Source organism: Protomyctophum parallelum, assembly GCF_964188405.1.
Source record: "Protomyctophum parallelum genome assembly, chromosome: 3".
NCBI lineage: Eukaryota > Metazoa > Chordata > Actinopteri > Myctophiformes > Myctophidae > Protomyctophum > Protomyctophum parallelum.
This window is the reverse complement of record NC_139698.1, coordinates 43,824,101-43,838,686: the sequence shown is the minus strand read 5'-3', so window position 1 is coordinate 43,838,686 and position 14,586 is coordinate 43,824,101. Positions and strand designations below refer to the sequence as shown.

General features: G+C 37.7%; 2 protein-coding genes across 3 annotated transcripts; both read left to right on the top strand.

Annotated features, from left to right (window-relative positions):
• Positions 1-298: 298 nt before the first annotated feature.
• Positions 299-5,002, top strand: LOC310855568 (uncharacterized protein). 2 transcript variants are annotated; one of them, XM_083760621.1, is made up of 5 exons: positions 299-765; positions 1,121-1,339; positions 2,127-2,285; positions 2,690-2,786; positions 3,260-5,002. In XM_083760621.1, exons 1-5 carry the CDS (start codon positions 447-449, stop codon positions 3,504-3,506), a joined length of 1,041 nt encoding a protein of 346 aa, XP_083616747.1. In that variant the 5' UTR covers positions 299-446; the 3' UTR covers positions 3,507-5,002. The 2 variants fall into 2 exon arrangements, with proteins under 2 accessions (XP_083616747.1, XP_083616746.1); XM_083760620.1 differs by having other exon boundaries at positions 1,076-1,339.
• A 1,615-nt stretch (positions 5,003-6,617) lies between these two features.
• il21r.1 (interleukin 21 receptor, tandem duplicate 1) lies at positions 6,618-13,733 on the top strand (the record flags this gene model as incomplete). Its single annotated transcript, XM_083762166.1, has 8 exons — positions 6,618-6,736; positions 7,282-7,390; positions 8,070-8,248; positions 8,495-8,640; positions 8,766-8,946; positions 9,097-9,196; positions 11,536-11,629; positions 13,194-13,733. Exons 1-8 carry the CDS (start codon positions 6,676-6,678, stop codon positions 13,731-13,733), a joined length of 1,410 nt encoding a protein of 469 aa, XP_083618292.1. The 5' UTR covers positions 6,618-6,675.
• Positions 13,734-14,586: the final 853 nt, after the last annotated feature.

Below are 14,586 nucleotides of genomic sequence, written 5' to 3'. Positions count from 1 at the left end.
TAAATATAAAACAAACCAAAAAAGTCACACAAGTGTAGTTTAAGAATACTATTTATTTTATCCTCCAACCAGTCCACTTTTTATTTATATAAATAATAACGTGACATTTATATTATTCAATTCATAGAGGGGGGGGCTGTGCCTTCAGCCCCTCCAGCACAACAATGGGGCTCAAGAGGTTTTAAGGCCCAGGCTGCACTGACATTAAATCACCACACGATGGCGCTGTGTAGCCCCAACAAGCTGGTGCACACGGAAGTTGGTCATAGCTGTCTCTTTGTAAACACGGCCAAGCGTGTTGTACAGTAGGTTTCATTTGTTTGTTGAACGTTTAATTATAAATTCATCCATCTAATTACTCTGATTATTTTGCTGAAAACTTCTTCCTTCGGTCAGCCTTTTGTTATTTTCGAGGGTTGCCGCATTGTGCTAAAACTATTAGTAAAATGAATTATTCTAACACAACTATACATTCAGATCTAAATATTCATGATGACACACGTGTTGTTGAAAATGCAGTTAGAAATGCCATACGCGTCGTAGTGGATATCATTTACAACGTCAACAACAGTAAAACGAGGGAATATAAAATTATGCTGGACGAGAGAGACAAAGAAATCGGTCGACTGGAGGTTAGGTTGAAACAGACTGAAGACGAACTGTTAGTCCTGCAGAGTGAACGTAACGTCAACACAATAAACCCCTTCACTGCAAACTGTGTTTATAGTATGACAAATGAGCAGGAATTGGAACTGGAGTTTCCCTGTAAGTATAGAATATTACACATGTCATTCACATGCATGATTTCTATATTAATGCTAGCCATATGGCTGTGTCTGTGAATGATAAATGTTTGGGCTAGTAAAGTTGTAGCCTGTGTGTACTCATCCAATAATTGATGCTGCGACTTGGAGTCAGCTATCTACCAACCGCTGGGTATCATAATGCTCTGTGTGTGAACTGTGAATCTCGTGGAAAAGTGTTTACATTTGACTAAATACTAAACTTTTACTTCAGACAGTACAACAGAGTAGACTAAACTACTTACTTACTTTAGTCACTTTCATTCCATTAGGTGTTGCAGCTAAAATGTCTCCATTGGTTTTCTCACTGATTCAAGATGGTATGGCTGCTGAGCCATCCAACCAAGAGGACCCTGAACAGCAGATGTCAGACTCTTCACAGGCAGGATTAGGAATCACATATTGTCCTTCATTAGCCAGACTGGGTACCAGTCCTGTGATCAAAGAGGAGCCTCCTGCTGTTGAACCGGTACACATCAAGACAGAGATGTGTGAGCAGGGATGTGATCAGCACAGAGACCGTCCCAACAACAAAAGTATGATTTAATTCTTTCAGTTTCTTTTTAGTTTTTTTGCTTAATCGTTACAATCGTTACCATGTTGAAAAATGTTCAGATATTTTCAAAAATAGCATATCTACAGTCAAGCTCACAACCCGTTGCAATGTTACACATTATGAGTTTGTAGAGTGGCTATTGCCACAATAGAAATAATAATAATTATACTAGTATATAGTATAAAATTATGAATGGCCGATTTTGGCCATACTCCATTATTTATCGGTCGTTGTCAGTAGTTATTCCTTGTCGTAGTATTTTGCAAAACCTAAAAGCCAAACAGAAAAGTAAATGTTATTTATATGTTCAAATATTCAATGCCAAAAACACAAAAAGTTAATTAATAATTATTTGTAAGATGACACCACCACCACCTCTCTGACAACACAGCTAAACCTGAAGGTACACCTCGACCCCTAAACATTTTACTTTAGTATAGTAGGCTAGTAGTAGGCTACAAAGTCCCATTGCGTTCTCAATTTCTATTCTGATTTTACACACGGCAACAGTGACTGAAAACGCTGTAGTGTGCATGCCAGGTGGAGGTGGACCGCATCCAAGCGATTCCCAAGCAGTTACGCAAGGCATAACTGCTCCACTCTGGAAGTTTTCACTTTGTCCCGTTTCTACACCCGAAAACGCTGTCGTCTTCTATCTAAACGGACCCCTGCAAACAATACTTTATTTTTCTGTTTTCTATGGAAACCGTTCTCGTGTAAAGGGGGCCTTAGTTACTTTAGTTTACACCACTCTTTTCACTCCATAGGTGTTGCAGCTAAAATGTCTCCATGGGCTTTCTCACTGAGACAAGAAGGTATGCCTATTGAGCCATCCAACCAAGAGGACCAGCAGATGTCACACTCTTCACAGACAGGAAGCACATATTGTCCTTCATTAAACCGTCCCACGACTCCCAACAGCAAAAGTATGATTTCACTCTGTGAAGGCCTGTCACAATTTTTAGACCTACATAATTTCCGAATTGCAGATTTTAGATAATCATTCTTTTTGCATACTAGACAGATTAGTTTCTATGTTGAAAAAGGTTCAGATATTTTAAACATATTTAAAACAAAATTAATTGTTATTTATATGTTCAAATATTCAATGCCAATAACACAAATTGTTCATTGTAATTATTTGTAAAAAGAAAAATAAGAAAAATAATAATAATGTAATTAAATTAAAATGAAAAGATAGTGACAGCCCTATTTCTATAATGTTTTGTTATCAAGACCATTAAAAACTGCTGAGTTGAAATATTGTAGATTTCTAGGCTGTGCTAGTGCTGACTGCTGAATGCTGATAATATTGCTTCCATGACCTCAGGAAAGCTGAGGAATGCAGAGACACAAAGGCAGTACAGAGAAAGATGCCGTTCTACACCTGAAGGTGTACAGATGTTGAAGGAGAAGGATCGTATAAGGTAGCCTTTTTCTGTTCATATGATTATGATTACTTAAGGATTCAATTAATTTCTTAGTGATTATTGTATCTATTAATTCTTTAGATCCACAAATCGATTGACTACTTAAGTTCTATTTTATGCTTTGTGCAAATTCTTTGAATATAGAAGATCTACAAGGTTAACTTACGTGTCAATGTTGCTTTATGTTTTGAAGATTATAAGGACATGCTCAAAATAGGTTTTTTTTTAATCAATTTAACGATTATTGCTTATTTAAATGTTTATAGTCTATTAAATCGATTAACTATTACACCCCTAGATATCATTGTTTCTTACAATACTTCATTACAAAATATACAGTGTATGTACAATACATGTTCAGTGCATGATGGGTGGCTGGTTATGAGTTTCATGACTGTACTGCAGATTGAGATGCTTCAAGTTTACCACAATGAATGCAGAGGAAGCACTTATCTTTTGTTCTCTTTCAGCTACTTCAAGAAGAGGGTGCTGGTATCACAGATGTCTGAAGAGGCCAAAAGAAAGAAACGAGATAAATGGAGAGCTGCACAAAGGCGTCGTCGTGACCGCAAAAGGTTCCAGGAAGAACTTTCACAAGCTACTAGTACCTTTGTCCAGGCAGATGACTCCCACCACCTCTCTGACAACACACCTGAAGGTACCCCTCAACGTCGAGGGAGGCCTAGGAAGGGTGGACAGGTAGAGGCGCCATGGTAGTTTAGTGGTGAACCTCTTAAGCCAGTGATTCTCCACCACAAGTTGAATATCCATTATTACACAGCTTGGTTGAATGCTTGATTCTGATTGCTCAATCATTGGATTTAGCACTGTTTTATTTCTGAATAATGACCAATGAACTCAGTAACTCAGTCAAATCAAAGCCTGCTCAGAGCACCTGCTCCTGCTGTAAACAAATGCACAAAGTAATTTACAGCTAAACATTACTCTCAAGAATGTTTTTGAAAACATTGAAGCGAGAAAAGACAATACAATAACCGAAAATTGATTCTATTTGTTCAACACTTTTCCGAGGCGACCGTGTTGCGCTGTTCGTTGACGGGGGCAGCCGCACCTGGCATAAATTTACGGAATACTTTCATTACCGTGAGCAAGGAAATACTTTATTTTACTTTAGTTACTTTTGTGTCAATATATTAATTGATTTATGAAGTAGTCATGTAATAAGCAGTATAATAGCCGGCGAGCCAATCGTTGTTTAGAAATAACCCCCTTCAGGATCATTAAAATGGAGTGCTGTGATTTTTGTACTTTTTCTGTTTGCATGTGTTTATGGAGTTAACATTACTTTAATAGACTCCCAGGTGTGGTTATAATATTCAAATATGTCTTCAATGTGTATTTTTAGTTTCTTCCTGAAAGGTGAAAGCCTTTGAGTCAAAAGGCCCAATCGAAATAACACAATTTTAGTGACATCATAACCCTAACCCCTCCCACATTATCATACAACAACAGCTGTGGGTGAGGTTCAGGTGGGTGGTGCTTAATAATGGTGGGTGTGGCCACATAAAACATAATTGTAACACTTTCTGTACACTTTTTTTGAAAGAAATCTTCCCCCTAGTATAATCATAATTCCTGATGATCATGTTTTAGGGGGGGGGAATCACGGCACTATCTTTAAATATTATCCTGCAGTAGAGGCCGAGTCGAAGAGTAAGTAAGGAGCATTAAACATCTCATCTTTGCCTCTGAGTTCCTGTCAGTGGTTATTTCTCAACGACTGCCGCATCTGCAATTATGCCTTGCTTAGGCCACAGACCCCCATTTGATACCTTTTTTGTATTTGCTCAATCTACACTGTAAAATCCTTGTAATATTTGTACTCTGAAAGTATACAAATGGACCTATAAGGGTTAAGTTCAAAAATAGCTAAAATAGCAGATCCACTTTTTGAAAATGTTTAGCATTTTTGCCTACAGTGAGTGACATGCCAAAACTGGCAACGCCAGGTTGAAAGTGCTCTTCGTTAGTTTCTGGTTCACAGGTTACATCCTCACACGTATTTAATTTGCCATATAGTGATGTAGAATAATTTTGTTGCACTGGATAAGAGCTAAAGGCAGGCTTTGCCAAGACTTTCTGTGAAGGCTATTGTGTTGTTACTGTTATTTTACACCATGTTATCATTTTTGCAGTTATAGTTTTATATTTCTGCTTTTATTTCCCGAATTCACTGCTTCTTTTAATAAAGAACTTGGTCAGCAGTATTAATGAGATTGTTTTACATTTTAATTAGTGAAGTACTGAGAAAACTGTTACGCCTTTTTTCGTCCTTTTTCTCTTCTTCAAACTTGACTACGGTAGCGGTGGTCTCAAAAACACAAGGGAAACTTTGACAGGAAAAGACTCGCTCACCGTATAGAAAAAGAAGTAAAACTCCTTAGATAGTAAACAGATTTGGTGTGAAAATAAATCACAGAATGCATCATAGTATGCATTTAACTGAATAGTAGTCATTCTCAGTCTTAAAGGGATATTTCACTTTCAAAAGAACCTTTGGTCATTTTATCGTCTACACCACAACAGTTTTTAAGTTGCTTGATTCAGTATTTAGTTATTTGATATTCATTTCCACTGCCCCGCCCCCTTCCTATAATTTCATACAGAATTCTACAGCTATATACAGGTATAGTGTACTGTAAGAGGAGATAATGGTGTAAAAACCTATGAAACCTATGATCAGAAAACCTGTAGTCATTCTTCTAGTTATATCACCAAAAAAGCCACCGTGAACAGTATGATGCTGTTTGTAGGAAATACCCACCACAAGCCCCACTGTCACCTGTTCTCATACATTTTATACCTGAGGTTATGAAAGAGCTTGTGGGTTATGCTACAGTAGTGGAATTATTTTAATTTTGGTTTTGTTTGTACGTATAGATGGATATTTAAGTTAAGTGATGGGAAAATGCAATCATAAAGAAAGGTAAAAGAAACATTTAAGTGAAAGCATTAAATTAATTTATATTATACAGACATTTTAGCTGTTATTTGACTTGGAAGCCAAATACATTGCTGTTACCACCCATCACTGTGGGCTCTGAGAGGCCCACAGCTATATGTGAGTAATATTATGAGTCATTTAACTACAGACAGGCTTAGCTAAAAAGTCCCTAATTAACCAATACTGTGTGTAGGAGTCAGTCACATAAGGGTCTCATGAAGCATATATCAAACATGATATATGAATTCAGAAATAAAATAACTGTTAACAGGCATGTATAGCCTTATAGGGCTTTGTATAGCTTTATTTCTCACTCATCACATTTTAGTAGGAGGCGAGCAGTCAAGAACAGCAGTTTATTATTACAAAATAATTTCAAAAGTAAAATAAAAATGTCACAGTTTTGTTTACTATTTTGCCAAACGGAGATGACTGATATCATAGACTGGCCATATGATGTGAGATCCACACTGGACCCATTACGTTGAACAATCTTGTTCATTGACATTTGTGTGGGTAATATTTACAGTATCTCAGTGTACAGTACAAATAGTATATTTTAATCATTAATATCCAAAACGATACTACGGTACTACCTGACATGCATTACATCAGTTAATATGAAAAATGTATCAAACAAAAGTGTTAACATTTCCTTAACCTAAGATTCGCAGTACATAACACATTACTATACATTGTTTTCGTTTTATATCTGTCATTCTGTAAGTGTAGGTGCCACTTGTCAAACGGAAGTCTTTGTATGTCTCTTCTCTTGGTTATAGCTAGAGAAGGGTTAAAACCACATCCTTGGTGACAAAACCATGACGCTTTCAGCATGTCAGGACGAGAAGAGTAACCTGCAGGTATCCCCATGGCTCTGTTCTAACCAGTGGATGAGAAGAGTAACCTGCAGGTATCCCCATGGCTCTTAAAGTTGTGTCCTTGCTGCTGTTGCTGGATCTCGCTTGGTTTATTCAAGATGGTATGTTGGCATAATCAGAGATTTGTATTTTGTCATCTTGTGTATTGTGTATTTTGTTTGTTTTAGGTTTGAGTTGTATTTATTAACACAAAATAAGTTGAAATTAGAGGGAGAACCTCTCCTATAATTTCACAATCACAATAATATAAATAGCGTACATGTGTATACAATATGTTTATAAATGCGGGGTGGGGAGGGTGATAATAGTCACCAATATGTGCTGTGTGGGAGGAGTAGGACGAAGGCTCAACATCCTCCTGGTGGGGGCTGCTCAATTCACTGGTACCTGAGCCACTAGGATACAAGAGCTGTGACAACACATAAATGTGTGTGGGAAGCAATTAATTGGCCTAACAAAAAAATGGGGTGACAAAAGGGTAAAAAAAAAAAAGCATTCAAAAGAGTTTGATCTCAGTGATATTGAGATTCAAGATTGTACGTTGCATATCATAGATTAATAAGTTACTGTATGTTGGAAAGGCAGTGGATGACATAGCATGACTGAACAAATGCAAAAATTAATCGTATACTTTTCGTTTCTGCAGTTGGAGCCCTCTGCAATGTCACCTGCACAACGGACTATCAATCTAGACTGAATTGTTCCTGCTCAGACACGGTCCCTAATTATGCAATTCAGATAGAGGCCACCTGCAGGTATTGTGTTAGAGTGAAATGAATATGAACTGTACATTGTATATTGCAAACACAATTGGTGACACTCACTATGAAGCCTCACTTAAGCTGGTTGTACAAGGGTGTCCCTTGCTGAAAATAGCCGATCTACAATCTCACAATTCAAGCTCTGATTGATTGACAGAATAGATTAAGCATAATACTTTGGTGGCTTCAGGAACAAGCTGGTTCTCATTTTAGAGAATAAGCCTAGCTTATTACTTGGTATTTTGTATTTGTCAATCATTTTGTACATTAAGGCAGAAATACACTTGACAATAGTCATATTTTGGAGACTATGAGGTGGGCAAATGTTATATGCCAAGTGAGGTTGGACAATTTTAAAGTCAACCTGTGGGCAGATCATGTATTATTTAATATGTTTCTATATAATAGTGGCATGACGATTAATTTAATGGAAATTTTTCAATTAAGCACCAACATAAAACTAGTTTATGCATCAATTGTCATCAATCTGGGTACCATTGGCAAAACAAAGGAAAAACAGTGCCCTCTTTTCCTTTGAATTTGTTCCATTGATTTGAACATGTTTGACGTTAGTCAACAGTCTGTCTTGAGAGGCTATGTTTCCATAATATAAGATCTAGGAAAGGATTCGTGATTTTTATTGCAATATCACATGTACATCCATCTCCTCCAGTGATTCTGAAGATGAAATTAGTGGGAGCTGTGAAATGATGCCCCCTCGCTCATGGTGTCTGATGGAAGTGGATGAAGAGGATTTTGAAATGATTGCACGTGTTGAGACTAACTGTACCGCAAAAGTTGATCAGCAAGGCAGTGAGACTGAGTCAACTAGCTGGAATCTCTCTGATATGGGTAAGACAACAAACAAGCTTTGTTTATATAGGCTATCACTCTGCATTGAATAAAATTAATAAAATCGTTGGCATCCAGGGAGTGTGTGTGCAAAGTTTGAGATTAGCTGGTAACGGACGGACGGAAGGAAGGACGGACACACGCACGCACACACGGATGGAGTGCAAAACATACTCTCTCCCCATGCCTTCGGCCTGGTGGAGACAATTAAGCATAACTGTTTATTTGCCACATTGTACCTTTCAGTGAAGCCTTCACAGCCTTTCAACCTGCAAGTGACGAATAATGACAATTCCTTTAACATTACGTGGGGCGTAAACAACTCCATTAACCATACACCTCGATGTCTCAGATATATGGTACGGCTAAGGATGGACCAAACCTTAGCAAAGGTAATAAGTTCTTTGAAAGTTATATATTACACAGCTGTCATAAAACGTTCATTATTTACGAAAGACTAGTAGAGCCATTGATTGACCCTATTAAGTTTGACCATTTATTCTTTTGATACTGACAGCATTCATATCCCATAGTCGACCAAAAATACATATTGATAAACAGCGATGAACTGCAACCACATACGAAGTATATAGTGGATGTCAAGGCCTCACTATGCCCAGAGGATTTCTTAAAGGGGCCATGGAGTGAATGGAGTCGTCCAACAGAATGGAGGATTTTGGGAAGTGCAGAGATTGACGGTACATTTTCAGTCCTGAGCTTATACTGAAATTAGATGTAAATCTTATTGCAGAGTGGTCTTTGTCAATAACAATAGTGAACATTCTATTTCAATTAGCAAAATCATTTCATTTGTTTATCCCCATATTGACCATTCCTTGTTTTTGCAGGAAATTATTCATCACAGGAGTACATTTCCATAGTCATTGCCATACCTATTTCCATTTCCATAGCCATCTCTTTCCTGGTTCTGTTTTACTTCCAGAAGCCGTGAGTATAGATATTTGATTAAAGTGTCTCTCACAGAGAAAACATCTGCACATTTTACATGCAGGCAAAACTTGTCAGCAACATTTGCAGCTTAAAGCTACAACCCGTAATGTTCTACCTCGTATAACCCGGGTCCCCTGCATGAGCGCTTATATTTCTACTGCTGAGCTAATACTGAGATCCTCATTAAATTGCCTTTCGAGCTTCATGCGATACCAGTTGTTGGTCCTAGCCGACCACAGCATATACATTTCTCAGTCGAAGAGCAGTGAGTTAGTTATAATGTATTAACATACTCTACCACATAGGTTGATACAAATGATGTTTTATTCACACAAGCTCTGTGAGGAGGAGATTTACTTGCATGACATGACATGACATGACATGACAACTTGCCCTGTTTTGGTCAGTTACACAGATTATGTACAGTACTTTTGGATAAGATAATAAGAGCATTAATGCCTAAATTGCAGTTGTTGTTCAGAAATGAAAACGCCATTATATTACAATAATTACAGACATAGTTTCTTATAAACGTGTATTTTTGTAAGAAAGCAAAAAACCCAAAAACCAAAACCCCATTGATCTTACAGTAAATGAACTGTGACGTTTCTCACTCTTCTCGGCATCCCCTCCTCCTCCATAACCAACCAACTGCTGCTTTGGACTACGTGCACTGCAGAGATGTAATGCACCCGAACGGAGGCCAAGCATAGGAAGTCATGCAAAGTTCACCAGCACTGAGGGCACATTATTGATATTGTGGTCACTAAAATGTGTTAATGTTAAACTGATTAATGTTTTTTTTAAATATATATAATTATATATATAGGCCTATATATGCTCTTTTGATATCTGATAATGATGACACGAAGGCTAGTTTAAACACTAGGAATGACCAGAATTCCATAAACTAGAATGCTCATAGCTCACTCTGACTGTTCACTAATTGTGTGTGTCCGTCCGTCTGTGTACAGCTAATCTCCGGCACCGTTAACCCGGTCGATGCCAAATGTTTCACACACACTCCCTGGATGCGATTAACCAAATCTTCCAGAACGGCCTGTTATAGCACCACCAGGAGGCCGACTTTTGAAAAACATATTTTATGATACTACTCCTCCAGATTCTGTTAAAAAATCCCACAAATCGTTACACACTATCTCTATAGTCATGTGCTCAAGACGGATCTGTCCAATATTTCATATTCCATACTAATTGGCTAACATTGGCTTTCAAAGTTTGCAGGATTGGCCCGTTTTGAACAAAAAGCCTCAAATCATGAACGCAGCGTGCAATTTACGTGAAATCTTTCACAGACTTTCCTACTAGAGGAATATATTCCACCCATTTCACATTCCCTGTTATAGCGCCACCATCAGGTGGATTTTTGCCACAAAATGCCTCATATCATTAACGCAGTGTGCAGTTTACTTTCCATAATAAATATAAAATAAATAATTAAATTACACAGATAATACAGATTATAAGAAACATCAGGACATTACATTAAATTTACATATTGTGTAATGAATGTGGAAATGTATTAATTAATACAGAAGCACAGAATGTATCAGTGTCACTATCCCATCCTCTGGCACCATCAGACCCAGTCTGAAGCTTGACTATAATATCCTCTGTGACATTCTTCTTCTTTTTCATTCTGATATATATTTTTGTCTGTTCTGTTGTGTTTATCTTCTTCAAATGCATAGCTAGTTTATAATTAGTCTTTCTATTTGGATTTTGACTAGAAAATAAATAACAATGCGAATACATTTAAAAATGTATCAAAATGACTGCCCTGGGTGTTCTAGTGATCAGGTAAACAATAACTGTAGCTACCTGTTTCATCTCCAAACTGTTTTAGTTTCTGAATGCAGTTATTTCTTTATTTTAGGAGCACAGATTGACAATTCCGGTTGTCGTGAAGCTATTTCCACTGATACCATGCTGTTAACTATCGTAAAGTTATTGTATTACCGTAGCTTTATTATTGTTACTGTTATGTTGAGAGTAGTGCAGAACTTTCCACCCTTGCATTTCACTGCTCATGCCTATATGAGTAAAACATCTTGATTCTTGATCATATATAATAAGTATTACAGCCTCCCACAATGCCTAGTCAGTATGTTCTTTACAATGAGTCTCAGATCAAATACAATAGGATTTAAACTGTGGTCGGACCCCTCTTTTCAGAGGTCCGGTATGGTCCATAAAATTAAAGAATTGTTGCATTGACATATGACATTCTGTTGTTTCCTACTTACAAAGACAAACAAATATAATAGAATTATAGAATATAATAGAATCATGCCTCTGTTGCAAATTCTGTTCAGATTTTGGCTGAAAAAGCTCCAGATGCTGACATACATCCCAAAGGCAGACAGATTCTTCTGGCCCCTCTACCACACCTATGATGGGAACTTCAAGGTACAGTATACATAAACTGCTATGTAATTCGACATCGCCCAGCATTGCCCATGTGAGAACTTCTGCACATCTGGGGCTTCTGGGATCTTGTGAATTTCCCTGAGTGTTTTTGAGCAGAGAATGAGTCAGTATGAAGGGGCTTCAATGGCTAGATACAGCTGCCTAATGTATTGTAGATAGATGATTGTGTATGAGACATGTGAGCTAGTCACCAGAGCTGATATCCCCCAAATGGAAAATACGAACTGAGGGCTATTTACTATGCTTCTTGAATGTTCCATGTTGAATGTTGCGCGCGCACACACACACGCACACACACTCTCTGATAGTTTGGGGTATTTCATAGTTCTTATCCAAAGTCATATATTTATAGCTCTTTTATCATTGCACTTTATTGCCTTTTAATCTGTTGCACTACCGTTCTGTGTTGTTTTATTAGTTGTTTTCATTGCACCGTGGATGAGAGGGAAACGAAATTTCATCCCTCTATGTCTGACATATATTGGTGTGACAAATAAAGAAACCTTGAAACCTTAATTGTTTATAGGACAAATATAATACGTACATATATAAGCCCAGAAAAAGATGTCCATGTGACTCAGAACTGGTGTTCACCGTCACGCAATCTCACTTCTGTGGTGATTGTTGGCAGTCTGAGTTTTGTATGATGAGGAGAGCTGATAAAATTATTATTCTGAGAAGTTGAGGATGTGGTTGGTGTTTATGAAGAATGAACTTTGTGCTTATCTGGGAAGCATCTTGTGTGAAACAGCACTCTTGGCTGGGTACATATCATACTGTACTTACAGCTACAGGTTACATTTTTTTGTAAAGTTGAATAGAGGCAAAATCTCTGCATTTATTGGTTTTATTGTTGGAGTTGGATTGTTTATCTGCTTTTGTGTGAAAATGCATTTGTGTGATCCTGAAACAAGTGTGGCTAGCCATTCTAAGGATATAATCATATTTAGTAAATACTGTAGTATGTACAGTATGTTTATCTCACTGCAGTGGACCTGAACATCACAGTCCTTAACCAATTAAAACCAAGAAAACATCTGTCATTTTAGATTTTGGCATTGGTATTCAAAAATTGCAGATATATAATCTTGCATCACGTCACTTCATGCTACGCTGCAGGCTTGAACTGCTATTTTTTTACATTTCTGAAAAATCTTGAAAGCATGTGAGAACTAACTAATTATAAGCTATTAGAATCGGCCTGGCAAGGAAATGGTATTATAATTATGTCCATGAGACAAATTAACTATAATTAAACCCCCCCAAAAATTCCCCCAATTCTAGGGGAAAACATTCAGCATTTAAAAGTGACACTTTGTGACGTGTTGTGAGCTTTATAGATCGGCTGTTTGAGACGGGGACGGGGACGGGGACGGGGGGGAGAGTGGACATAGTATAAAGCCCTGGAGGACCACAGTCAACTAAGTATAGGGTTTTAATTGGTTTTTTTAATGGTGAATTACGGCCTCTCTGTAAGATTCCAGGCATTGTAGTGTACTGTATATTACTCTCATCCATACCTTGTGTTTGATCTTTCTCACAGGACTGGGTAAAGCCGTACTTCAGTGAGATTGACATCCAGATGATTAACACACCTGAGGCGACTGAGAAACAGCAGGGAGTATATAACTGGAATACAGAAAAAGAAGGCTTCATTGAGGATAAAGACAAATATCCATGTGACTTTTACAATGACAGTTTTCCCCTTAACAGCGCCTCTTTGCTCTACTCCCATGAAGGCCATAGTTGGCAGGGGACAGGCCACTCCACTGGTCACATTTCAGTCCACACAGTCACTCTGTCTGGGGAAGAAGTGTTTGAGGAGTCTGTGTCAGTGGGCTCTACAACCACCTTCAGAACATATCAAGTTGGAGTAAGCTGCAGTCCATACTCCGAAGACAAGGAATGTGCTGAGAGCAAAGAACATATTGAACCAGAGATGATTTCACTTGACTCTTTCATTTCAAACGAGCAGTCAGAGGACGGATACCCCTGTGTGGACTTGGACACCATTGATAGTGGGTTTGGAGAGACTCCGTATTTAATACGCAAGAAAACTCAAACTATGTCAGGCAGTGGATGATCTGTGGCACTCTACAAAAGGACACCATGACTCAGGGAATGATCTTCCAAACCCCATCTGACAAGTGACTGACTGATCCTGGTACAGTGGTCCTGGTTAATCTACACAGTATATTATGCTCCCTATTGCTATCATCATAGGGAAAAAAATTATCCTACCATTCTTATGCTGATAATAAACATTTGAACAGCTCACTTTCCCCTGATTACCTCAGTAATGTGGATGACTTCCCTGATTCAATTTAAGTGATTTACAGTAGCTCCTGAATGCAGTACATTTCAGACTGCTTACTGTCTATAAACCAATCAGACCTCTTATTCTAACTGTACGTAGAAGGAATTATAATTCTGGTAAAGTAAAGGTGCATTTATGGTTGTAGTCTCTGGAACAACTGTAACATTGCATTGCAGGATCCTGTGTGGGTCTATGCATGAAGAGGTGTGGGCATGTGGATGGATGTTATTTTACATGTTTTACAGTTTCTGTGTTTGTATATATTTTTATTTACATATATTTTAGATGTAAATATATGATATATATTGTTAGATACAGGAGAAGGATTACTAATATATATTTTTTCCATGAGGCCCATATAGACCGTGAGCCAGGGGGGTTTGTTTGTACCATTTGGGGGATTAATGCTCATAGTGATTTTTGTGAAGCTATACATGTCTAGAGTCAGAAAATATGTGATAGCATTGCACCAGAGGTAGCTTTATTGGTGTTATCATGCATTTTATTATACAACAATAGGCGAAAATTACATGGGTCAATATATGAAAACATACAACTTAACCCCCTAAAATAAAATATACAAAATGTTTTTCCAATTGATTCTGGTACCTTTAGGTAT

Excerpts from the sequence above, each read along its gene's own strand:
- LOC310855568 (XM_083760620.1), top strand. The coding sequence starts at position 447 with ATGAATTATTCTAACACAACTATACATTCAGATCTAAATATTCATGAT. Across the intron at positions 766-1,075 it reads ATTGGAACTGGAGTTTCCCT|GTGTTGCAGCTAAAATGTCT; the intron begins GTAAGTATAGAA and ends TCATTCCATTAG. Across the intron at positions 2,787-3,259 it reads AAGGAGAAGGATCGTATAAG|CTACTTCAAGAAGAGGGTGC; the intron begins GTAGCCTTTTTC and ends GTTCTCTTTCAG.